This window comes from Desmodus rotundus, chromosome 8 (genome assembly GCF_022682495.2).
Source record: "Desmodus rotundus isolate HL8 chromosome 8, HLdesRot8A.1, whole genome shotgun sequence".
NCBI lineage: Eukaryota > Metazoa > Chordata > Mammalia > Chiroptera > Phyllostomidae > Desmodus > Desmodus rotundus.
In genome coordinates this window covers 101,883,570-101,909,979 of record NC_071394.1, presented here as the reverse complement: position 1 = coordinate 101,909,979, position 26,410 = coordinate 101,883,570, and the positions used below count along the sequence as shown (strand labels likewise).

At 45.6% G+C, this 26,410-nt stretch overlaps 1 protein-coding gene across 3 annotated transcripts; it reads right to left on the bottom strand.

Moving 5' to 3' along the window:
- Positions 1–1,531: 1,531 nt before the first annotated feature.
- On the bottom strand, positions 1,532–20,906 carry NME9 (NME/NM23 family member 9). 3 transcript variants are annotated; one of them, XM_071222297.1, is made up of 13 exons: positions 20,675–20,906; positions 20,365–20,401; positions 18,633–18,660; positions 15,091–15,148; positions 14,181–14,284; positions 12,689–12,760; positions 10,868–10,984; positions 9,636–9,735; positions 6,952–7,034; positions 6,552–6,644; positions 5,417–5,571; positions 3,865–4,001; positions 1,532–1,930 (listed from the first exon to the last, which is right to left on the bottom strand). In XM_071222297.1, the coding sequence occupies exons 4-13, from the start codon at positions 15,113–15,115 to the stop codon at positions 1,914–1,916; spliced, it is 903 nt and encodes a 300-aa protein (XP_071078398.1). In that variant the 5' UTR covers positions 15,116–15,148; positions 18,633–18,660; positions 20,365–20,401; positions 20,675–20,906; the 3' UTR covers positions 1,532–1,913. The 3 variants fall into 3 exon arrangements, with proteins under 3 accessions (XP_071078398.1, XP_053786335.1, XP_053786336.1); XM_053930360.2 differs by lacking the exon at positions 18,633–18,660; XM_053930361.2 differs by lacking the exon at positions 18,633–18,660 and having other exon boundaries at positions 1,533–1,930; positions 9,660–9,735.
- Between the last annotated feature and the right edge of the window lie 5,504 nt (positions 20,907–26,410).

Genomic DNA, 26,410 nt, shown 5'->3' with positions numbered 1-26,410 from the left:
AGGGCCAGAGCTCTTCCTTAGAAGGAGCCACCTTCCTTGACTTCATGGGGCTGGGCCTGCCCTCCACCCTGTCAGGTACTCACACCAGGAGCTGAGAGGCTTTAACGCTCCAAATGATGGCCATTGTGCAGCCCCTGGCTTCTGTGGGAGGAAGCCAGGCCCAGGGTCGACGCCAATAAGTCGCATCCTCAGAGAGTGAGCTGACATTTTAGCCACTCTCCGAAGCGGTCTCTCCCCGAGCCCCCATTCCTTCTGCCTTGAACCTTCTGGACTCTGAGAAAAACACCCTACTCTGTAAAGGAGGGAAGGGTGTGTCAACACTCCTCCCGTTCTGGCCTGTCACCTAGTGCCCTCTGCGTTCTCCATCCCACCCTGCCACACATACAAACACACATCGTCCCCCCACCCCAGGCTCACGTCTCTCACCTACCCTTCCTCCCTCCCTGCTTTCAGAGGCTTTGGTCACTCCATTCCTCCTCTTCAGTGATGGAAGATCCTGGCCTCCCAGCTTCTGGGAAGATCAAATAGCTGTCAGCTGGGAGCACCCCACACAGCTTATTTGGAGCCACACGACACCCGCGGTGTGGAAGACCAGGTGTAGGGCTCTAGTGATTCTAGTATTTGGCAGCTCTGAGGTGGGCACAGAGCAACTGAGTCTCCCTCTTGAGCCCACTCGCAAAGGGGAGAGCACACCCCATGGTGAGCTGGAGTCTAGGGGTGGGAAACAGTGGATTCAACTGGGGACGGGCTGCATTGTGTCACACGGGGGTCTGCGTGCAATGGCCATGGGTGTTCCCATCACAAAGGGCTCTGGTCCTCACTTTCACGAAGCCCAACTCACCCCGCCCCATCTGCAGGGCCAGCACAGAGTGCCTTGCGCTGTGGGCTGCGGAAAGAGTAATGCCCCCGAGAAGAGCAGTCTTCTGGGCGCTCACTGCACATTTAAAGAACTTCAGGTCAGAGGAGCGAAGTTCTCTGGAGAAAGCCAGCAAAGAAGGAAGTCGCTGATGTTCGCCTGGTGATGTAGAAAACAGCGGCTTAATGAACTTACAACTGAACCAAGGAGCACACTGGTAAGAGGGAAGGGCTGTGCGGGTTAATGTTCATGGGGTGATAATAGTCACTTTTTACTGGAAACCTGTATCTCTCAAGGACACAACCATGGAGGGGCAGCAAAACCAGGCAATTTGGTGAAAACTGGAGGCAACAACCTAGGTCCATGAGGAGCTCTCGGGTTTTAAAATTAGGCTTTAGCCAAAATCAGAACCCAAAAAGATGGGGGAAGGGAGTGTTAAGAAAATTCGGTGGACCCTGCTTCCCAGTGTGATCCCAAGCAGCGCCTCCTGAACACACCCCGGTTTTCTGCGGACGCAGAGGGCAGGTCTGGCAGCACCGCAGGACTGTGCGCGGCTTGGATTTCCAGCCGATCTCCCTCTGCCTCCCAGTCAGTGTGCCCTGGAGGGTCGCGTCCAGTCCTGGGCACTGTTTTCAAGCTCATAGTTACCAAGTGAAGCTCTAAAATTGTTTATTCATAAAGTAGATTTATTATTAGGGAAACACTGCCCTATGTAGCTCAGTGTCCCCCGCGATGACAGCAGAGTGTAATAACTGATACCCACTTATTTCAGTGAAATCCCAGAAATAGCCCCCCCAAAAGTATAAAGTATATGTTTATAGACTATTTACCAAGGCAGGAAACTATGTATTGTATTTTCATGGAAGATAGCTAAACTAAAAAAGTTTCAGCGCTCAGAAGAGTACCATCCGATCCTAGAAGTTTCCTTACGCGCAGCAGACACAAATGCACTGGCATTTCACTTTGGGGCCTCGCCCTGGGTCACGTGCTCTGGAGGCAGCACATCCATCCAATCCATGTCCTCAGGGAAGGGAAGCACCTCGGTGGGGCTCACTGCTCATTCTTCCTTGTGGTCTGTGGGACGACAGATGCTCTGCAGGACTTCTGAAACAGCCCTGTCCCAGTCCTCTGCCCCACACAGCACCCACAAAGAAACAGGCAAAGGGGATCTAACTATAACACAGACAGTAAAATTAGGTGTCAGGGTCAAAGCAATAGCAAAGAGAGGTCCTGATGTATGTGTCAGGGACTAGAAATTAAAGAATTAGGAGAATGAGTAATATTTGTTGAGCACTTAATATGCATCAGGCATGAGGCTAAGAACTTGACATCTTTTGTCTTCACAACAGCCCTGTGAGGAAGATTATTATCACAGAGGTATCATTACGGGGCTATAATGGGTCCATCATTATTTCTATTTCACAGATGAGGAAACTGAGGCTCCATAAAGGTAAATTAACTTTGCAGAGGCTATTCAGCTGGTAGATAGCAGAGCCAGGATTCAATCCCAGGATTACCTGTCTCCAGTGTCCTTGATCCCTGCCCCTTAGGAGAAGTGCCGGGTCAGTTGAAAGCACACTCTGTTCCTGCCCACTGGGAAGGCGTGGCGCAGCCTTGCCCCAAAATGGGCAGAATATCAACTCTGCTGGGAGGCTGCTTCAAAGTCATGCCCACAGAAGGCTGTGCACTTACTCCCCGGATGTGATCTGGGCTCAGACCCTTCCGAAATCCTGTGCCCTGTGCCGTTGTCACCTGAGGCCCAAAAGCCAGCCTCATGATCTCCCAAAACTCAACCCAATGGCCCCGATGAGTATTCCCCAGCCAATCCACTCTCTTTGTTGTGTTCCTCAGTCTTGGATCTGAGTCAGACTTGCTTGTTCCGATCACCCCCCTGAAACAGACGAACATGTCCCATGACCCTGGGTACATAAGGAAATGCATCATGGGCTCTCTGAGGGCAGGTGCTCAGCGGAAAGCCAGCCCCAGCAGTGCCACCATCACCAGAGTGAGATTCCTCCCAGCAGGGGCATGGATTTAAAGAACCACAGCGCGCACTTGGATGTGTAAACTTCGTACTTTCCGTGATTTCTCAGCTCCCTGAAATCCACTGCGCTCTCAGCTAGTCCCTCAGCTGGCAGTGGCACGGATGAAACGAGGGCCACACCTGTCCAGCCCTACCTTGCCCTCAGAACACCTAGACTGACTTGGCTGGATTCAGATCTTGAGAAAACCATGAACATACCAAACATTTAGGTAAATAAATTGGTTAAAACCCAAACATTTGGGCACCACAGGTTATTACTATTTCAGATCTGCATGTAGTCTTCTTCCAAAAATCCCCCCACACACACACACACATCCTTTGCTTTGCCCAGGATATTCACCCTCTGGCCCCTTCCGCTTCACCTCAGGCTCAAACCAGGAATGCAGACCTCCACAGCAGGAGCAGGGCCAGGCCTGGTTCTCCCACTTGTGGACTGGGGTGAGTCCCATGCACTTTGGACTCCTTAGGTTTCTCACCCAGATTGGGAGGGAATGACCCAGCGTGGTTTTCCCAAAATGCGGGTGCTGAGGGATGTGAGGGTGACAGCAGGCTCCAGGCAGAGGCCTTTCTGTGTAACCCTCTCCTCAGTGACCCCACCGAAGGCTCAGCGTGGGGCCTGCAGGGCACAGAGGAAGGGAGGGAATGATATCTGGCCCCTGACTGGCTTTGGTGAAGGGTTCCAGTAAGTTAAATTTCCCCAGTGATTCTCATAATAAAATGCAAAGTAACTGCAACAAAAACATGGCTTCGGAAGAAGGCAGAAAAAAGATGTAATGAGATTTAAAAACAGCACTGTTGCTCTATGGAAAGGCCACACTGATCGGGACTGCTACTGAAGTTATATAATGAATGGCTCCTGTTTTCCGAGCAGGACCTTACCAGACTGAAGACTTGATCACCACAGAGCCCCGCCCCATATTCACTAAAGATTTTAACAAAGACCAAACCTGCCTCGATGACTTACCCAGGGGGGCTTCTGGAACTTGGTCTGAAAACTTAAAACCGGGGAAGAGCAAAGCCAGTTCTCGGCAGGCGGCTCCTGCGTCCCGGCTTCCATGGACCGCGTTGAAGGGCATTTCTGTGCCGTACTGAGCACGGAGACTGGGATCGTTGGCAAAATGTACAAGACACAATTGTTTCATTTCAAAAGAAATGTTTTGCTCTCTGGCAACATGGTCTCCAGCTACCAATCAGCACCCTGCATTTCTGTGAAATGGCTTTCTCTCTGTTGGAAATGCCAAGAACAACAGCCAGGACGATACTAGCTGACATCTATCCCGTCACGCATTCTGGGCACATTGCCGGGAGCTTCACATACACGCTCTCATTTCATTTGTGCCCCAGCCCTGGGAGGGAGCCTGTCATGAGCCCCAGTCTGACAATGGTGTGAGTCATGGTGTCAGCCCAGGAGCTGCCATTTTATTGGTGTTACAACCACAGGCTGGCGGCCTGCTGAGGCTTCGTATAGGTTTGCACAGTTAATCCCCCAGTAACCCACCGCTAATGCCAACATTGCTAGGACTTCCAGTGTGCCAAGTACTGTCCTAAGTGCTTCATACATATACATATGCCCATTTAATCTTCCATCAACATCTGATGCAGGTCCTAGGCTAGGACTCATTTTTCTGATGAGGAAATTGAGGCAGAGATCAAAGCATGGCCCAAGGTCACACAGTCAGAGGGAGAAGAGAGATTTTGAAATCTGTCTCAACCATGACACTCTAGGGCCTCCCATGATAGATGCTGATATCCCCATTTTACAGGTGAGAGGACAGAGGCTCGGAGAAGGGGTTGCCTAAGTCTGTGGTAACCTAGGCTCTGAGCACGGGGCTGTCCTTCACTAGCCCAGGCCTACTTATGTATGAGTGTTCCTGGCTCTTTCAACTACAAAGCACAGCCTCCGTTACTTAGCCTCTTGATCACTTCTTTCCTGTTGGCTGGGCCTCTCCTGGTTTTAAGGGAAAGACTCAGTGGCTTTGGCATGGGTGGTGCCAGGCTGGAAGCGCACAGGGGCAAGGCACAGACCAAGGCAGCCTAGCACAGTATACAGAAGAGTGTGCTTACACTCAGGACACCCAGGGTGGGCAGTAGCAGTGGAGGGCGTTGAGACCAATGCGTATTTCTAGGCTCCACCCAGAGTCTGACTTGGCAGGCCTGGGGTCCTGGAATCTACTTCCTGAGTGAGTGTTGCTGGTGGTCCTGAGACCACACTATGGGACCCTCTGGCTGCAGAATGGACAGTGAGGCTTTGGTCCAGCAGCAGCCTTCAGAAGAGGGCAGAGGAGGCAGCAAGAAGGCAGGCCACAGGAGACACTCGGTGAAGGGCTGGGGACTGGATCAGAGGTGAGGCTCTGATCCAGTCATGGTCTCCCCAAATATATAACAAAGGGGGTGTTCGTGGCCATCAGAGAGCCCTCTGTGTTACCCACGATTCTGGCTGAGCATCAAGTAAGGCGCTCAGCTTCCTTGGATGCAGGTGCTGAGATGGATGAAAGGACCCCAGCTAGTGATATCACCTGTCAGGTTGCTCCCTCCTTGCCACGTCAGGGTCACAGGGTCCCATGAAGTTTCGCCAGGCAGTGACAACATCCTCGGTGCCCTCAGTCCTGGTGAGGATCAGGAGGTGGCTCGGTCCGCTGCACATGTGATGTACTAGCTTTTCAAATGCCTCCTGGAAACAGGGAGGGGAAACAGGGACCCAGGGCAGAGACCCTGGGCCTGCAGAGGGTCAGCGGGGCCCATACCACCCACAGGATGGGTGGGGGGTCAGTAAGCAGCCTTGCTACCAGCCATCATGCCCATGGAGGGAGGCTGGGAAGGATGCTGTTGATACCCCACCACACCCAGAGAAACCAAATGTAAGCTGAAGGCAGGAGGATGAGATTTTGAGGTGATTCATTGGGGGTTGGACGTGAGATTATAATAAATTGGGTAGGGGCATTAAAAAGACCACATATATAAAAATCTGTGGACACTGGATGACCAAGGGGCGGGGTGTAGTTGAGACTTCATTTATTTATTTGGGGTGTTTTTTGGGGGGGGTGCAGTGCCTTGCAATCCTTCCCCCTTCAAGGAACAGCACTCTGGGGTTCCTTTGGGGAGCAGCCCCTCCCCCATCACTCGGCCCTAGTCTGGCTGACAACTATAATGCCTGCCCACACCCCACACCTCCCACACACCCACGTCACCTGAGAGGGGGGCTGTGACCCTCGCCAGGCCTACCAGACCCTCCCTCCGAGGTCAGTGAGTCAGGCAGACGGAAACAGAGTGGCTGAACCCGAGTTCTCTGACAGCGGCAGCTAAGGTGACTGACTGCCCGTGAGGTTTCACTCCTGAGATCCCTGCAACTGTCCTGGTTTTTCTTCTCCCCAGAACCTCCTTGCTCAACTCCTCCTTCACTTCTGGGAGCCTTGGAGTATCACTTCACTAAATTCCTTATTTCATTACGTAAGGTAGAATCAAATCTCTTCCTGCAACCAAAGAACTTTTACCTGATACAGCCTATAGTATCATTCTGAGAGCTAATTCACAGCTATTCATATTCTTGTTCTTCATGATACTCTATTTCTCCCAAACGACTAGCAGCTATAAACACACTCGAAAGAGAAAGGAACGTGAGTGCCTTGGACACGCAGGAGCGGGTGAGCTGACCTTTCCGGCTCTGTGTTGGTAGAAGAGTCGCATTTCTGCCTCTGTCATGGTTCTCTCTTCACTTGTTAAAATGTCAAACCCAGCTTCCTGGATCTGCAGGGTATATATATATACACAAATTCTGAAAGGGCAAATCAAGCTCAAATTCACATCGAAATGGGTTGAAAAGGAAAAAAAGATCATGGGAGAAGCAACATTGAAAGCAGTGGCAACCCTCATCTTTAGCATACCTTTCCTGATTAGATGTAAAATTTAAATTTACTCAAGTGAAATTTTGGTTTAAGCTCCTTTAAAGCTTTCTTTTCCCACTAGAAAGAACACAGTACAGGATGCCCCGCCCCTGTTTTTCCACCAGAGAAGACATGAGGACAGACTGCGGGGTAAGTATTGTCTCTCTTACCTTCATAATAATCTCACCAGTCTTTCCGTGGACCACTGCATCTGGTTTAATGATCGCCAAGGTACAGGTCTTCTCTGACGAAACTGTAATAAGACAAGGATGATGCTTCAGATGCTGGGCTCACTGCACCCATCTTTGAGGCTCTCAGGAGGCCATCTGCTGGGGCCACACAGCCTTTGCCCACAGCTCCTGGGGCTCCGTCGCTTGGCCTCCTGGCTGTGCCCCTGCAGACCTGGACTTGAGTGTAAGCACAGGTCTGGCTCCAGACCTCAACCTCAACCTGGCTGCAAGGGACCCAAATCTGGGAGGGAAGGGGTGAGAAGAGGGGAGAGCAGGGGTGGCCAGGAGATCAAAGAGTCCCCAGGAATCCAGAAACAGCTGAAAGAGTAGGCCCACGGGGTGGGGACGGGGGAGCAGGAGCAAAAGCAAGGCAGGCCTGGCTACTCTGTTCCTTCCTATCACCCTCCCATGCTCTTGACCTCTAACCGCTGGCTACTGTGTTCTCTCCTCACTCTGCTGGCTCCTCTGCCAAAGCTTCTTTTTAACTTTCCTGGCATGTGGCCCCGATGGCTGCCCGAGGCCTGAGTCGACATGACCTTTCGGTGCCCGCACATTGACCGAGTTGCAGCTCCAGTCTTCTCTGTCTCTGTTCAAATTCCCCTGAGCGAAGATGGTATTGGCCAGCTCACTGTTTGGAGCCAAGACACCAGCCGTAGCTCACTGACCAGTCTCCTGACCGGCTGTCCTTTACTTAGGTCCCATCAGCTGTGGCGCTGAGGGAGGTGCCACATAATCACAGTTCACTGCTCAGGCCCACGCAAGCTGGAGGGAGCCCGTGTCCAGTCCATGAGTCCGTCCCTGTTGTACTCCTGTTTGTATGAACTTGGCCTTGGTGAGCAACCTCCACTCTGCACAGACTCTGTATCCCCCTATCTACCTTCTGTTCTCAACTTTTCCAGCAGTTCTATTGCAATGAAACTTGACAATATTTGAAAATCTTAAAAACATGTACTGCAAAGGTGTGAGTTATTTTAAGCAACTATTTCATTTTTCTGTGAGTACTATTTATAGCATCCCATGAGCACTCAGACTTTGAGGGACTCTTACAATAAATCTCCTTCTAAATTGACCAGTGAGTGAGATCAGCTTGGAGGTGTATGGTGAGAAGAGAATTGGCTGGAGCAGGGGCCTGGAGAACTCCAGCTTGAAAAGGGAGCAAAAGAAAAGAAGCCAGTGTGAAGAGGAGGCCGAGGAGAGGCCAGAGACGTAGGAGAAAAACGAGAAAGGCATGCTATCTCAGAAACCAAGACAGAAGGGGATTTTGAGAAGGAAGACATGGTGAACATCATCCAAGTCTACGGAAAGATGCAGTAGCATATAACTGGGCCCTGACTGGTGTAGCTCACTTGGTCGGGCATCATCCCGCAAACTGAAAGGTTGCCACTTCTATTCCCAGTCAGGGCACATGCCTGGGTTGCTGGCCAGTTCCCTGGTTGGGGGCATGTGAGAGGTGACCAATCAGTGCTTCTCTCACACATCGATGTTTCTCACTTTTTTCCCCTCTTTTCCCCTCTCTCTGAAAGTAAATAATGACATCTTTAATAAAAAAAGAACATGACTGGAAACTGTCCCTTGGGTTTGACTTAAGAAGGTCCCTGGTGCCCTGGTGAGGACCAGTTCGAGGAGGGGCAGTCTCAGAGTCCAGATCAGCAGGTCAAGGCAGCGGCAAAGGTGGGGTGGCCCAAGGAGTGTAGACAATGTTCAGGGAGCTCAGCGTGACGGAGAGGAAGGCTAAGGGCACTGGTAGGGTTTTGCGTGGAGAGACTTGATTTGAGAGGAAATAATGAAGTGTGGGGAGAGGGTGCAGAAACAGGAGATAATCTAAAAAAGGAGGCAACAAATATTTCCTACGAAAGCCAAATCAATGATTTTTCTTTGCACACTTGCCCTTTCTTGCTCTCCTAAACTGGGCCTCTTTCCTTGTTAGAACCCAACTCAAACCGTCCTCACTCTCCACACACAAATAAGCAGCCTTTCTACTTCATGCGGTGATCAAAATCTCCCTTCTCTTTCCAGCTCGATTCCTGATCTTAACTCTGGCTTCCTCTGGAGCCTCACTGACTTTCCCTCTTTCCCTGCCACAGCCTTGCTAACTTCTGGCTTCTCTTCATACTCTCAGGTCAAGTTCTTCTCCTAGTGGAGGTCCAAGAGGGACTGCCCTGCCCAGCAGTGTTGAGTCGTGAGCTGATACATGGGGAATAAGAAGTAGAGGGTACAGGGCTAGGGGAGGGAAGGTGTTCAGTACAGCTGACTTTCTGATACTTCAGAAAAGTAAAAAACAGAAACTTGAGTTCTTCAGCTCAAATAAGGACTAAGGAGACATGAGCATCATTAGTTTACAATATTAACGTTGCTGTCCTCCATTTTATTAAATGGCATTTTTCCTCATGCCCAGTAATTGCTGTGAAAGTCACACTTGTTATATTTAAACATGATCAGAAAGCTGTGAAAAGTGCCCAAGATGCCGTTAAAGGACGGAAGGGAAGTCTGATATGATGTTTGAAGTCAGGTGACTGGAAACTAAATGTTTTATGGTTAATCTTCCCAGAGTTCAGATTGACTGACAAACTGACTACTCATATTTTTTTAAAAACATCAAATCTGAGTCTGCTTTGCCTTTTTGCCTTGCTCGTTGGTTCTGCACTCACCCACGTCCTCATCTTCACCATCGTCCTTTTCGTGGGAAAAACATTCCTCTTCCTCGGAAAGCGCCTCATCTTTAATCTAATATACATTGGTCATCAACAGAAGGTAGTTAGCAGTAATTAAAATTACTACAAAACCTTCCTGCAGAAACCAAAAAAATAAAGGTTCAAAATACACAGCAAAACAAGGTGGTCAAGATAGTCAGTCTCGGAAACCACGGGATCCTTTTTTAGTAGTTGTGTGATGGGGGCGGGGTGGTGAGGGCGTCTGGAGACAAAGAAATCCGTGCTGATCTTAAGGTTTAGATTCTGCCAGTTTTCACAGGCACAGATACAAACACAGAGTTGGCAAGAAGACAAAGGAAGAATTGAAATGCTAGTAAATGTTAAGCGACTGGCTACACAGTGCAGGGAAGTTGTACAGAGGGAGCTCATTCTCCCCAGGAAAGGCACCGGCATTTGTGATCAACTTTCTTGGGGGAAAGTTGCCAGTTTTCATGGGGGAGTGGGTATGATTTGATTCTAACCCATTCTATGAAAACAGGGCTTTGCTCTTTGGAATTGAATATGAGACCTTGACAATGGGCACTGAACATGGAAGCTCCTTTGGCAGATGCTCAAAGCATCAGGAAATACCTCCCTCTACCTAAGGTGTGCTGTTTTTCAAAGCCAATTATTTATGAAAAACTCAGTCTACGTTATCATGGCAATAATGTATCAAAACCACAAGTTGTGACCCACCCTGTTTCTCACGGCCCCGACAGAGTTAATGTCTAAACTCAAGACACGGGCCCTTGGGATCACAAGTAAAACTTTTAGGAATGTGAGGTGATGGGAGCAGGTCACCGGGATAGATTTCACCCTGAGGCTGGACTCCACCGACCACTTCTCAATTTCATAACTTTATTTTCATTTCTGAATTCATTGTCAGTGACCCAGAAAGCCCTGTGACAAGGTGAAGTGGGGGAAGAAAGGGACATGGATAAAAGAAGCTAAAGCGTTCCGGATGAAGGGGACGACTTTTTAAAGACTTCAAAATGCACACGTCATGATGGGCATAGCGCTCTCCCCTGAACTCTCGGCGAGGGCCCGGGTGGGCATTTAATGAAGCTTCCAGCTGACAGCTCTGGGAAAATTAGTGGGGAAGGGGAGGGAATGGCTGGCCTCGAGCACACCCGTGAATTTGCTGTCTGCACAAGTGACCTCCTTACCACTTTCCGTTCTCCGCCTTCAGCCAACACCTTCCTCTCGGCCTCCAGCTGGTCTAGGATGGTTTTCTGCAGCAGTGGCGCGTTTGCTCCTCTAACCACAGCCACCAGCTTTCCCCCCTGGGATAGGACAAATGTGCCGCTCAAATCACACGAAACTCTCTTCCCCGGTACTAATCTCTTTCAAGAGCCAGCGAGAGTGTCTAAGTGCTTTCTTTAGGAGTGTGCCCGAAGTCAAGGGCCATCGACCCCAGGCCGGCAGCCTCCATCCATTTCTCTGCCTTTTCCCCCATGCTCCTCCTTTCAAAATTTCCTTCAGGGCAATGGGGAGTTAGCTCAGGAAGGAACATGGCCACATAGGATGTGAGTTGCCCATACATGGCCCATTCATTCAACAAATACCTATTAAGCACTTACTCTGCCAAGCACCAAGACCAAGGCAAAGAATATGAATGCTAAACATAAAAAGACATAGTCATGTCCTCAGTGAATGGGGAGCTGAGTGGGGGCAGAAAGGTGAGCATGCCAAACAAACAATTACAATAAAATAAGATCATTGCTTTAATAGGGGATGTGCAGGATGCTTGGAATTCAGGGGAGACACGATTCCTAACTCCATCTGGGTGGTCGGGGACACTTCACAGTGGAGGCGGTGTTTGGGGTGAACCTGAGTTTCCTGCTTTCTCTTGTTCAGCAGTCTCTATGCACATTGCTCACGAAGGAGTGATCTGGGGAGGGAGAAGTTCACGTGGAGTGGGTCCTCCTCCGTTTCCATCCGCCCCTCAGTGGACCACCACAGGGCGAGAGCCTGTAAAGTTGCCCGTTGGCTCGGCACAGGCTCCAGCCTGGCTGATTGTGATGGTGCTTCCATCACTGTGGGCTCAAGCAAGCAGACCACTGTGGTAACACCCCCTTTTCTGCGAATCACCGCAATGTCAATTTGGCTGGGGGCATGTTCACCTCAGCTGCTTCCCACGTCTCCTTCCCACCCCACCCATGTTTCATCATGTAACTTCAGTCTCCTTACTGAAACCCAAGGCTCAAATAGTGTTTTATCATAAGCTCCCAATCTGCAATCCTTGTGTTGCTGAGGGCAGGGGCCCAAGGCTTCCAAACTAAAGAACCCTGGCCTGGCTGTCAGGAAGCCTGGGGAGATAGGCCTCAGTTTCCCTGATGTGTGATGAGGGGGCTGGACTGGGTCAGGAGGAAGGTCAATCAGTTGCCTTCAGGGCCTGGCAGGTGCCCTAAACCTAGGAGGCCACGTGTGACAGTGGGCCCTAAGGCTGTGGGGTGGAGATGTCACACCTGAAGACATCTAAATGATCTTCAGTCTGAATAGTTTTTCTCATTCCTGACTTTCTGAAAACAACCTTCACATTTTATGATTAAATAACAGTGAATGCAGAGCTCATCCATGCCATAAAGGAGTATTCATGTTTGCTGTAAGGTCCCCTCTACGGAGCAGACGACAGAACGCTTCAAACTCTGTGCTCTGGGAGTGAAACCTCAGCCCAGGGTGTTCATGAGCCAGGAGCGTTTCAGTGGCTCCTCTCCTTTCCCCTGTACTGCCTGCCAGTCAGGAAGCTGCCCTGCTCAGAGGGACCTCTTCCTGCTGGGCCAGTGGGTGATGCCCTCAGACCACCAAGCCGTGACTTCAGGACATTGTCCTTAGCCAAAATCATAAAGACAGTCAAGGAGAACACTTGTTTGCATCAGTGTGGCCCCTTGGTGGCTCCCAGCGAGAATTAAGGCCAATAATACTCATCTATCTGAACTCTAATGATATGCAACCATCAAATAGTCTGGTTCTGAAAACGTACTTACTGCATAAAACAGAAAGGTTGGCTCACACCTCCCGCGGTACTTTTCCAGGACGTCAAGACAGTCAGCCTCTGCCTAAAGAAAACAAGCTGTCAGCAGGAGCCTGGGCACAGCAGGAACAGGGGCACGACGGCAGGAAACCACACAGGACAATCCACACACACCACACATCACACATAGCATACACATACTACATTCTCACATGTTCACCGGGCACCACACACACACACCACACACATGCCATATATCACACACGTGCACATCACATACCACACATCACATATCATGCACTGACACATCACGCACATACCATACCACATCACAACCACACATCACAGATATAACTACACACAGCACACATCACACACCACACACACACGCATCACACACCCCGTAACTGCCCCTCCCCAGATGAAGCCCTGGCTTGCTTTCTTGCTTCTCTAGTTGTTTTTTCATCAGTATCATAACAACTTATTGGCAAAAATTGTTGGCAATACACTTTTTTGAGGAACATAGGAGGGGGAAACAAGGGTTTCTCCTGCCCTCCACCCAGCCTCTCCTCCAGCACAGGAAGCCCACTGTCTAAATCCCGCTGCTGCCAAGGCGGGCAAGCTCAGAGGCGGAAGGTGCTCCGACTGCCTGTAGCGCCTGAGAAACCCAGTACGTGGATGTCACGGCTCAGTCCAGGCGGGTCCTCCACACACGCTGCAGAAGCGTCCAGACGGACTCCCCAGGGAGGCAGGAAGGGCAAAGTCCTCGAAGTCAAACTTGTTGGGGAATTAGCATGAGGTATATTTTCTCCTGGGTTCCGTCTATGAGCCTCAAACCCCTGGAGTGTCTCTTGCACATTTCTCTGGAGTTTGCTCCATGTCCACACACGAATCCAAGTAAATGTTTACTACCAGCTCCCCTTTATGGAGCAGAGGATAGAAGTCTTGAAAGCCTGCTCTCTGAAAGTGAAACTTCAGCGTTCACGGTGTGTGCAGGCCAGGAAGGAGCAGGCACGTTGGATTGGCACGTCTTCCTTCCCTGCGTACAGCACCCAGACCTCCGGGCCCAGACTGGCTGTCCGCGAGGTGGGGGGTGGGGGAGCAACCTTCATCCCCCCACAAACTGGGAAGCATCCTGACAGATAAGAAATCCACAGCTGATGCCTTTTCAATGATGTGAAAAAGGGAACTTACCCTTCCTGTTCCCATTTAATTCTTTTTTTTAAAGGTATAATTTATTTTTAGAGAGAGGAAAAGAGAGGAAGAGAAAGAAACATTGATGTGGGAGAGAAACAGATCGGTTGCCTCTCACAGATCAGTTGCCCCTCACACACCCACAGCGGGGGACCAGGCCCACAACCCAGGCAGGTGCCCTGACCAGGAATCAAACAGGCAACCCTTCGGTTTACAGGCCAGTGCTCAATCCACTGAGCCACACCCTCCAGGGCTAAATGTTTAATTCTTATTACAATGTTGTATGACATTCTGCTAAGAGAAGATCTTACCAATGCAAAGTGCAGAAGGTCCAGGCCAACTTCCATCCTCATCTTCTGGAAGAGGCTCACCACGGGTTTGCAGGGGCCACACCAGCCTTGATAGACATCGACAACTGTGCGGAACCGGGGAGCAGGAAGGTTCAGTGAGCGCCAGCGTCTGCCATGTTAGGCAAAATTTATACCTGCACATTCTGCCTCCCTCAGATGGGTGTCTGCAGGGGTATTAATGGTTATAGGGATTTATGGTCCCATCAGAGTATGAGCAAGCGTGGAAACACAGCTATCCCTCCTTAGCAATTCGGCGGTCTGAGTTCTACACATAACAAAGTGAGTAGGATAGGAAATCATTTACATAACATGGGCCCTTTCCCACAATGAGTAGCCCTCAACAAATATTTGAATTGTACTGAAACCACCTGTTCTAAAAGGAAGAAGTCACTGCAGGTGACCTGTCGGCAGACAATCAATTCTTGGCTACCTTGATAATATAAACACAGCTTTGACCTTTTTCCCTGTGAATTGAAAGTGACTTGCTTTGGGCAAAGGAGAGTTTTATTTACTTTGTAAAATCAACATTGTTCCCCTGGAAAGTGAATCTGATAGAGACCTAGGTGGAACTCGGATGCCATTGTCTTCTTCGGTCCCATCGGTGGCATGAGCCAGGGTGGAGTGTAAGGGCACCTGTCTTCTACTGCACTCGCCCACGCGGCCTGTTATCCGATGGTACTGACTAGTGCCCTGATCTGAACTTACCAGCAGATGTTCAGGCCAGATCTATATATACAAAGAAATCACCTAGCTCTTTATTCATGAAACTCAAGGTTACAGGAAAATGGTGGTCTTTATAGGTTTTCTCTTCATAGTAACTGTCATTTAGCAATTCTGAAATGGATGGATCTCAACAATTATCTTAAATTACCAGTTAGTCCTTTGGAACTGAGCATATCCTCCCAAAGCTCCTGGGTGCTGATGTTGACCTAATACCAAAGAGGAACAAATACTATATTACTGAGGGCACTGACGGGGAGATACTTCGGCATATTTGCTCCAGATCATATTCATTCTCTCTCTGTGTCAGTGAAATAGTTACAAATACAACTCAAGCTGTCCTCTCTTCCCAATCTCCTTTTCTCCTTCCCTCTCTTCCTACCTCCTCTTCCAGGAATAACCCCTATACTGAGAAAATCCCAGGCATTTTTTAAGAAAATAATTTTTACTTGTTACTTGTTCAGAAGCAATATTTAAAATAGTTTTGTGCCTGTAAGTGTAAATAAATAGTAACATACTGTGGATATTCTTTACAATTTGTGTTTTCATTCAACATTAAGTTTTGACATTCGTCTATATTTGTGCACAGAGTGCTACTCATTTGTTTTTTCTTTGTCTTCTTACACATTTTACTGAGATATAAAATATGTGTAGTGAAGTACACAGAACTAAAGTGTTATGGTTAAGTGACCTTGGGCAAATCCACGCACCCGTGTGACCACGCCCCCATCACAACACAACACTTCCATCACCAGAGCGGTTCCTCAGCTCTCCTCCCAGTCACTCCCCACTCCAGGTAACCCTTGATCTGCTTCCTGTCCCAACAGACTCATTCTGCCTATTCTAAAACTTCACAGAAATGCAATAATACACATATAACATTTTGTGCCAGCTACTTTCATCAGCATATTTTGGGGATCCACTGGTGTAGCTGTGCGTAAGTAGCTTGTTCATCTTTATTCCTAAGCGTATTCCATTGTATGACTGTATCATACTTTGCTTGATAGATATTTAGGTTACTTCCAGTTTGGACTATTATGAGTAAAGACTTATGAACATTCTTGTTAAATCTTACTGTGTTCATGTTTTCCTTTCTCTTTGGTAAGTAAGTACTTAGGAGTGGAATTGCTGGAACATAGGGTAAGTGTATGTTCAGTTTAATAAGAAACTTCCAGCGCTTTGCCTACAGTGGTTGTACCATTGGAAACTTCTGTCAGCAAAGGTTAAGAGTTCCGGATGCTCCACATTCACGCGAAAATTTAGTGATGTAAGTCTTTCTCATTTTAGCCACAATAACAGTAATACAGTGGTATCTTACTGTGGCTTTAATTGCATTTCCCTGGTGACCAATAGTGTTCAACATACTGAATGTACTAATCAGCATTTGCATATCTTCTCTGAGAAGTGCCCATTGGCCTGTCCATTTTCTTTATTGGATCATTGGCCTTTTTATTAGATTATAGAGGGTTTCTTAATATATTTTAGATAAAATTCTCTGTCAGATACAAGTATTGTAAATATTTTCTCTAAGTCTGTGGTTTGCCCTTTCATTTCCTTAACAGTACCTTTTGTTGAACAGAAGTTTTTAATATTGATGAAGTCTAATTTATGAAATTTTAGTTTTATGGTTAGTGCTTTCTATTGCCTCCAAAAAAATTTTTTTTCCTCGAAGTCACAAAGATCCTCTCCTATTTTCTTTTAAAAGCTTTATAATGTAAACTTTTACATTTAAGTCTGTGATCCATCTGAAATTAATTTCTGTGTATGTTGCAAGGGAAGGATTGTGGTTAATTTTTTTCCATGTAGATATACAGTTGTTTCTGCAAAAGTTGTTGAGAAGATTTATTTCCTAACTATATTGCTTTGGTACCTTTGTCAAAAACCAATTGACAGTGTAAGTATGGGTTTACTTTGGAGTCAGTTCTGTTTCATCGACCTATTTGTGTATTTTTACACCAATATCACACTATTCTGACCACTGTAGCTTTACAATAAGTCTTGGAATCAGGCAGTGTGAGGCCTCCATATTTTTCCTTTTTCAAGATTGTTTTGGCTATTCTAGGTCCTTTGCATTTCTGTAAACATTTTAGAACCAGCTTGGCCATTTCTGCAAAAACTCCTGCAGAGATTTTCATTGAGATTGCTTTGAGTCTATGGATCAATTTAGGAAACAAGTGAAACATTAACTCAACTCTTCTAGTCCATGAACATGATGTTTCTCGTCATCTATTAAAGCTTCCCTAATTTTCTCAGCAATTGATTGGAATTACTTGGAGCCAGTTGGATTGTTTGAAATTGGTTGGATTGGTTGAAGCCAATGTATACATTTTGCACATCTTTTAAAAACCATATCCAAGCATCCACATCAGAAATAATTGACAGTTGAATCTATTGCCCATTTCTTCACAGTTTTCTCCAATCTACAAAGTATTCTGGTTTACATCAAAAATTAAATGCAAGGAGAAATACAAATATCCTTCTTTATGAATAGTATATATTTTGCATAATGTTTTTATTTTGAAAAAATGTCAAACTTACAGAAAATTTCCAAGTACAATATAGAGAACTTTTTCCTCTTGAATTATTTGAAAGTAAACTACCAACATAATATTCCATTATTTCTGAATACATTATCCTACATAACCACAATACAACCATGAAAATCAGAATATAAATACATATATTTTTACTCTCTAATCCTTAGACTCCATTCAAGTCTTACCGATCCTCCCAATAAAGTCCTGGTGGCAAAAGCTCTAATCAGAATCATGTGCCAGACTTGTTGGGTCTCTTTGGTCTCCTCAGTCTGGAATAAATAGTCCTGTAGTCTTTCTTCAGGTGTGTTTGGTGTTTCCTTCTGATTACAGTCAGGCTGTGCATCTTGATTGGTTGGAGCTGGTTGGGTTCATTGGATTGGTTGGAATTGATTGGAGCTGGCAAGATTGGCTGGAATTAGTTGGAGCTGGTTGGATTGGTTGGAGCTGGTTAGAACTGGTTAGAACTGGTTGGAATTGGTTGGAACTGGGAAGAGTGTCACAGAAGCAGAAGAGTGTTCATCTTATCAGGTGACATACAATTTCCATCTGCCTCATAACTGCTGATGTTCACTTTGACCACTTGATTAAGGTGGCCTGTCAGCCTCCTCCACTCTGAAATTATTCTCTTTCCCTCTGTAATTAGTAGATTGTATGCTGGGTCCACAACTACAGTCCTGAGAAAAGTGATAGAAGGGTTCCAAAGAGCCACTCCCCACCCCCAACCCCACCCTGTCTCTCATAACAGTCACTTTCAGAGGCTCAGCGGTCCTCGGGGCACCCCTGTGAGGGAGTGAGCCACGCCAGCCATGCGGCCAGGACTCTTTGGGCAGTTGAAGAATCTCCCTCCTAGGAGCAGGGCAGGAGCAGGGCAGTATGGGGAACACCCAGGCTCCGTTAAGCCCTCCCTACATTTGGTAGGGAATGAATGGGGAATGTGTGGCACCTTTCAACTACACTGTCTCTGGATGTCCTGTCATTTCTGTCTCAGCCATAGAAGGAACCCTAAATAGTTTTACCCAGAGAGAGAACAGGGTTCCTGGGTTGGCAGACCCCAGAGCATTGCTTTCAAGGTGTTGACCAGGTGGAGAGGCAGCGCCTGCACAGATGCCTCAGGGCACACCCCCTGCCCCTCTTCCTCAGCAGATGGAGCACTTACTTTGAGAACTGCATTCAACTCAAGAGCTCTGGGGAAACATGTGAAAAAAAATTGTTAAAAAATGTTATTAGGCCCTGGTTGGTGTGGCTCGGTGGATCGAGTGCCAACCTACAAACCAAAGGGTCGCCAGTTCGATTCCCAATTGGGGCACATGCCTGGGTTGTGGGCCAGGTCCCCAGTAGGGGGCACACAAGAGGCAACCATACATTGATGTTTCTTTCCCTCTCTTCCTCCCTTCCACTCTAAAAATAAATAAATAAAATATTTAAGAATGAATGAATGAATAAATAAATAACTTTTAAAAATATAAACAAAAATAAAATTCTCAATTAAAAGATGTTATAAGCCCAAAGGGGACATAGGGACATATCCCTATATAGACTCATCTCATGCAAATGATCATATGAGGCAAAAATCTTAGAGCCACCACAGACAGTATTCAGACCAGCTTGGAAGTGTCCAAAGAAGTTTTGTCACAACAGCTCCCTCTGCAGGTTATGGATTACCCCCCTTCCATTTACATAAAGGGTATAGACGCACAGAGAGACTCAGGAAATCGTCTGTGCCACAGTCAGTGCTAGGAACAGGTGCTTAGTATTTATTTACAGGTGGAATATACACAGATGGCAAGTTTCATAACTCTAGACTATTAAAACATTAAGGATAGAAGTCCCTGAGGGATAATTCCCCCAACATCCTCATGCTACAGATAGGCAGTTATGTGGTTCATCCAAAGTCCCAGAGTTGGCTGAGAGTGAAGAAATACATCAAGTCTTTAGGCTTTCAGTCTAAAGCTCTTCCCTCCCCCACCCTACCCCATGTACTACCCTTAGACTGACGCTGCTTTTTCCGTTTTTTAAACCAATAGGCTTTTGAAATTCACGTGCAAAGTGCTGGTGCCACTGAGAACAATGAAAGTGAAATTATGTGTCTCAATACCCTGCCTCTCTACTCTCCAGGGGGTGATTGTAGCCTGAGCATTTATCCTGATAGGCAGGGCTGACTATTTTAAAGGTTGGGAGACGTTTTAAAGTTTGCTTTAAAATGTACCCATATTTCAGATCATCCAGATGATCCCTTATGACAAAGCACTCCCTCCCAATTCCACGGCCCATGCCTGCATGTGTTCACCATCACCTTAGAATCACCCACAACTTACTGTCCAAGACCAGGAAGAAAGAAAGAGCGGATGCTGGCTATGGATTCACTTGTCCCAGGGGCAAGTGAAGTGAAGCACTCTATATGACAGATGCAAAGCACATAAAATATCAAACATAGAATAAGCAAATGATTGACCAGATCAGTCGTGGGAGAACTGGGTCTCCGGAGAGCACAGAGTTACAGAGGCATGCCCAAACTCAGAAGAATCTATATCGTATTCTTGCCGCAAGTTGCAATTATATTTCAACAAAAAATACTTCACATCGCATTATATGGATCAACATTTTCTTGGTTTTGTACTTTTATTTTAATTCATGTTAGAGTTTCAAGGAAGCATAAGCACTATAAACATAAAGAGCTTAAATCGAATGTTATGCTTGTTTATATTTGAGTGCACAAAAACATTATCATCACTCGGAATCCGAGATCTATATTCGTGTTTGAGAACACGTCTGTCATACATTGCTGACAAACAGAATATCACGTCTATACTGCACTTCCTGCTCCACGCCATCCTCCTCATTCTCCACCCCCAACCAAGGGCTGGAAGCATGTGTCCCTTGAGGCTTACCTGCAGGGCAATTTCTTTCTTCTTGCTGCCCATGACTCTGCAAAGACAGAAGCCCTGTTACTGCTGGCTCTGGCCTGCGCCCCGCCCTCCCCCTCGCGGGAGATTCATGACAAACTGCTGTAGGAAGGAATCAGCTAGCCTGCTGTAGACAAAGACCCCCGCCCCGACATCTCCCCACCCTCCTCAGCCTTTAAGGTAAATATCAGTGGCAGCAAATAAATGCACCAATGCAAAATGAACACCCTACAGCGGAAGGGGAGCCTGCAGCCCACGGGGCTCTTGTGGCTGGCGGGGTTTGGGGTGCACTTACTGTGGATTCGTGAAATCCTTCCTAGACGCGGAGCCCACTGAGGGGTGCGTGCAGAGGCTTGAGTTGGGGCGCCAGCAGAAGAGTTTGGGCGAAAAAAGGGCCACAGAACACTGTTATTCCTACTGTTAAATGTATTCCTGGGAACTTGAACTACCGCGAACGATCTCTCGACAAGTACGCAACGTGCAGCAAGAGTTTGCAACCCAGTCTTCAGCGACCCAGACACGGTCGTCATGGCAACACAGACCACAGTGAAGTGAGCCAGGTAACAAACATTCATATGTGGAAGCCACTCCCACTCTGGGCCCAGTGAAATGGCAGAGTAGAGTCCCACCCTCTGCCCTCAGAATTGGACTAAAGGAACATTCTCATTGGCTGAAGTGTTTGTCAGTAACTGGGATTTGGACCCACCAAGCAGAGACCGGTGCACACGTTGGTATAACAAAGTTGCGTCCCTAAATCCTTGCATTCCTCCTGCCCCACCAGGGCTGGTGTGCACTTATTATTATTTTTTACAGTTATTTAATGCAGACCAGGCAGGGCGGCTTCAGTTTTTAAGGGGCTCCCTTTAAGACAGAGAATACAAAATTACAAATTCAAAATTAGGTATGAAAGTCAAGTGAAACATATAGAAAACAGTTACAAACATGTTGTGAGTAGTCTACACAAATTAAAAGATAGAGATTGTCAGTGGATAAAAACTAGTCCCAACTGTGTGTTGTCTGTAAGAAATCCATTTTAAATAAAGAGACACAGATCAGTTAAAAGTAAAGGGGTAGGGAAAGCTCTGCCATACTAACACTGATCAGTAAAATAAAATAAAATAAAATAAGCTGGAATAGCTACACTAATTCAGGCAAAGTGGGAGATGTATCAGGGATGAAGAGAATGCATTACATAATATTAAAGGGGTCAGTTCTCCAAGAAGATACAACAATATTTAATGTGTATGCATTTAACAAAGCATCAAAACACATGAGACAAAAACCTGATAGAACTGCAAGAAAGAACAGATACTCCTACTATTATAATTGAAGACTTCGCACCACTTTTTTAGTAATGAACAGTTCCAGCAGGCAGAGAATGAGCAAGGATATAGTTGAACTGAGCAACAACATCAATAAACTTGATATAATTCACATTTAAGAAATACTTCAGCCAACAACAGCAGAATACAGATTCTTCTCAGGTCACATGGAGCATTCACCAAGTCAGACCACATTCTAGGTCATAAAACATATCTTAACAAATTTAAAAGAATAAAAAATAATACAGAGTATGTTCTCAGACCACAGTACAATCAAAGTAGAAGTCAACAACAGCTGATAAAAGAAATGGAAAAGATTTAAATAATGGAGAGAGATTCCATGTTTGTGGATAAGAAGAATCAGTATTGTTACGATGTTAATTCTTTTCACTATGATTATAGATTAGACAGAATTTCAGTCAAAATTTCAACAAGCTATTTTGTGGAAACCAACAAACTGAATCTAGAGTTTATATGAAACGGTAAGAGATGCAATACAGCCAACATGAGGCTGAAGAAGGACGACAAAGTTGGAAAACTCACACTAGTGGACTTCAAGACTTCCTATAAAGCTACAATAAGCAAGACAGCATGATATTAGTGAAAGAATAGATACATAGATCAATGGAACAGAATACAGAGTCCAGAAATAGACCTACATAAATGTAGTTAACTCAGCTTTGACAAAGGGACAGAGAAAAGTCAGTGGAGAAAGTAAAGTCTTTAAAAAAAAAAGTAGTGCTGGAGTAATTGAACATCGATTTGCTGTAAATAAATAAGTAAGTAAGTAAGTAAATAAATATGAACACAGACCTTACACCTTTCACAGAAATTAACTCAAAATGGATCATAGATATAAACATAAAATGGGAAAGTACAAAAGTTCCAGGAAAACACATAGGAGAAAATCTAGGCAATCTTTGTGTTTGGCAATGACTTTTTAAACACAATACCAAAAGCATGATCCATGAAAGAAAAAAATTGTGTTAGACTTCATTAAAATTAGAAACTTGTGCCTTGCAAAAGATTTAAGAGAATGAAAGGACAAGTCATAAACTGGGAGCAATATTTGCAAAACACATATCTGATAGAGGACCTCTATCCAAAATATACAAAACTCAACAAAAAGAAAACAAACAACCCAATTTTAAAATGGTCAAAAGATCTGAACAGATATTTTACCAAAGAAGACATACAGATGAGAAGTAAACAAATGAAGAAGATGCTCAACCTCGTTTGTCATTAGGGAATTAGAAATCAAAACAATAATGATATATTTCTATGCATCTATAAGAATGTCAATTATCCCCCAAACTGACAATGCTAAGTGCTGGTAAAGACACGGAGCAGCGGGTGCTCTCACTGGTTGTTGGTGGGAATGCAAAAATGGTACAGCCACTGTAGAAGACAGCTTGGCAGTTTCTTACAAAGGTAGACATAGGCTTACCATCTGATCCGTGGTCGTGCTCCTACATCTTTACCCAGCTGATCTGAAAACTTACGTGTACACAAAAACCTGCAGGTAAATATTTATAGAAGCTTTATTCATAATCACCAAAAATTGGAAGTAATCAAGATGCCCTTCAATGGTCAATGGATAGTCAAACTGTGGCACATCCATGTAATAATGTCTGTAAGACACAGCAAAAAGTGGGTCTCCTAGGTGCAAGAGCTGTTTGTTGCCACACTGTGGTGCTTACACGGTGGTTACTCAAGCTCTTGAATGGCTTGAAATCTCTCTTTGAACTTAGTTCCCCAAATAAAATTTAAACCAGGCACTAAACTCTTCCTGTCAGCACACTAAAAGAGAGAAACTTTTAATTCTTTTTGAACAGATTAAGATTTCTCACCACATGGTCTCTACTATAAAATGTAGCCACATCTTTGCCAGACTAAACCACAGAAACAAATTTCGGGGAGCCATATGTCCCCACTTTGCCTGGGACAACCCAAGTTTCCACCTGTTGTCCTATGTAATTATTAATAGTAATCCTTTTTACTTTCATTTAAAAATAGTTTGTTTATTTATTTTTAGAAAGGGGGAAGGAGGGAGAATGAGGGAGAGAAACATCTACGTGAGAGAGAAATGTTGATCGGATGCCCCTCACACGTGCCCCAACCAGGGACTGAACCAGCAACCCGGGCATGTGCCCTGACCTTCCTCTTTGCGTGACAACGCCCAAGAACTGAGCCACACTGGTCAGAGAGTCCTTTTTACTTACAAAGGTGTAAGTTTAGAAAACACAGCACCTCTTCAATTTGTCCCTAGATGGATCACTCCAGCTTTCTACATCTCAATTTAATGAAATTTCCATCTTTTACATATTTTATGATATGTGTCAGTGATTTGATTGCTTTGCCCAAACAAAATTTAAACCAGGCACTGAACTCTTCCTGTCAGCCCTCTAGAAGATAGACACTTTTTATTCTTTTTGAAAGGGTTAGATTTTGAAAGGGTTAGATGTCAGATGTCTTTTTTAAAGACATCTGCTTTAATTAGGCCTACCCTAAGGGAAGTCCTTTTCATTGTTAATTTTGCTTTTGGAATCCAAAAGACTGAAAAAACAAAACCTCATTCCTTATCCTGCAAGTCACATTCATCGCCACAAGGTGGCAATTTACACAAGGGAAACCTTCCTGTGATCCAGATTGGACCTCAGAAACATTTTCTTTTCCTTTTTTCCTCTCAGCAGTGTTTATTTTACTCTTGTATTTTGGTTTTAGGAAGAATGTATGAAGAATGCTTTCATCCCCCCTTTTAATGTGTTTTTGTTATTGTCTCTTAGATTTACTCACTCCCTCTCCTCATGGTACCTGCAGGAGCCCCTGGTGTGGGAGCCCTCCCTCCTTCTCCCTTGCTTCCCCAGCTGCCTCTCCATGCTCCACCCAGAGCCCCTGCAGGGTGGGCTCCCACTCTTGGCAACAGAGCCTGTGCTCTGGGGGAGGGGCACAGCTTCCTGAGCAGCCAATGTTTCTTGCAAGAAACTGGATGATGTCTTGGAGTCTGGAGAACACCACTCGAGTTCATGTGCCAGGCATTATCCAGGTGGGGGATGTGCCGAGTGTCCCTCACACAGCTGTGTTCTGATTCCCTCAGCAGTTGGGACCCCAGGATCTTAGCCTGGTTTTACAAATTATTTAACCCTTTCATCTATTTTGTCTATATTTTCCTTTATTTTACTCAACGTATTAGTGTAGGTGAGGATAATTTGAATTTTTAAGTATAACACATACAGTGAAATGTGTAAAGTATGCTAATCATGAATGCATAGCTTGATGAATTTTCATATTTGTATATGTCCACATAACCACCACCCAGATCAAGATAACAAATTTTCCAGGCACTTCTGTCCCACTCGGTTATCACTGCCCCTGCCCAAGAGATCATCACTGTTCTGACTTCTATCACCATCGGTCAGTTTTACTTTGCACTGGACTTCATGCGTGTTGTCTTTTTGATCTGTCTCCTTTCACTCAACATGATGTTTGTGAGATTCATTTGTGTCGTTTACATATCAGTACTTCCTTGTTATTTATTGCAGGATAGAATTTCATTGTACAAATAAAGCAAAATGTATTCATCCTTTAGTTAATAAACACTTGAGTTGTCCCAAGTTTTTAGCTATTATGAATAAAGCTGCTATAAATAGTCTTATAAATGTTTTTTGGTGAATATTTTTGGTAATTTCTCTTAGGTATATACCTAGAAGTAGAAATGTGAAGGCAGAAGGCAGGTGTGTATTTAGCTTTAGTAGACTCTACTAGACAGTTTTTCTTTTTTAAAAAAATTGTATTTTATTGATATGCTATTACAGTTGTCCCATTCTCCCTCCTTTATTCCCCTCCACCCTGCACAGCCCTTCCCACCCGCATTCCTCCCCCCTTTAGTTCATGTCCATGGGTCATACATATAAGTTCTTTGGCTTCTACATTTCCTATACTATTCTTACCCTCCCCCTGTCTATTTTCTACCTACCATTTATGCTACTTATTCTCTGTACCTTTCCCCCTCTCTCCCCCTCCCACTCCCCGCTGATAACCCTCCATATGATCTCCATTTCTGTGATTTTGTTCATGTTCAGTTGTTTGCTTACTTTGTTTTTAGGTTCGGTTGTTAATAGCTGTGAGTTTGTGGTCATTTTATTGTTCATAGTTTTGATCTTCTTCTTCTTAGATAAATCCTTTTAACATTTCATATAATAAGGGCTGGGTGATGATGAACTCCTGTACCTTGACCTTATCTGGGAAGCACTTTATCTGCCCTTCTATTCTAAATGATAGCTTTGCTGGATAGAGTAATCTTTGATGTAGGTCCTTGCTTTTCATGACTTCGAATACTTCTTTCCAGTCCCTTCTTGCTTGCAAGCTTTCTTTTGAGAAATCAGCTGATAGTCTTATGGGAACTCCTTTGTAGTTAACTGACTCCTTTTCTCTTGCTGCTTTTAAGATTCTCTCCTTATCTTTAATCTTAGGCAGTATAATTATGATGTGCCTTGGTGTGTGCTTCCTTGGGTCCAATTTCTTTGGGACTCTCTGAGCTTCCCAGACTTCCTGGAAGTCTATTTCTTTTACCAGATTGGGGAAGTTCTCCATTATTTTTTCATCTGCTACAGTCCTCTGCTCTCCCAACTGAGCTATCTAAGTCCCCACTTTTCATTATTTTTTCAAATAAGTTTTCAATTTCTTGCTCTTCCTCTTCTCCTTCTGGC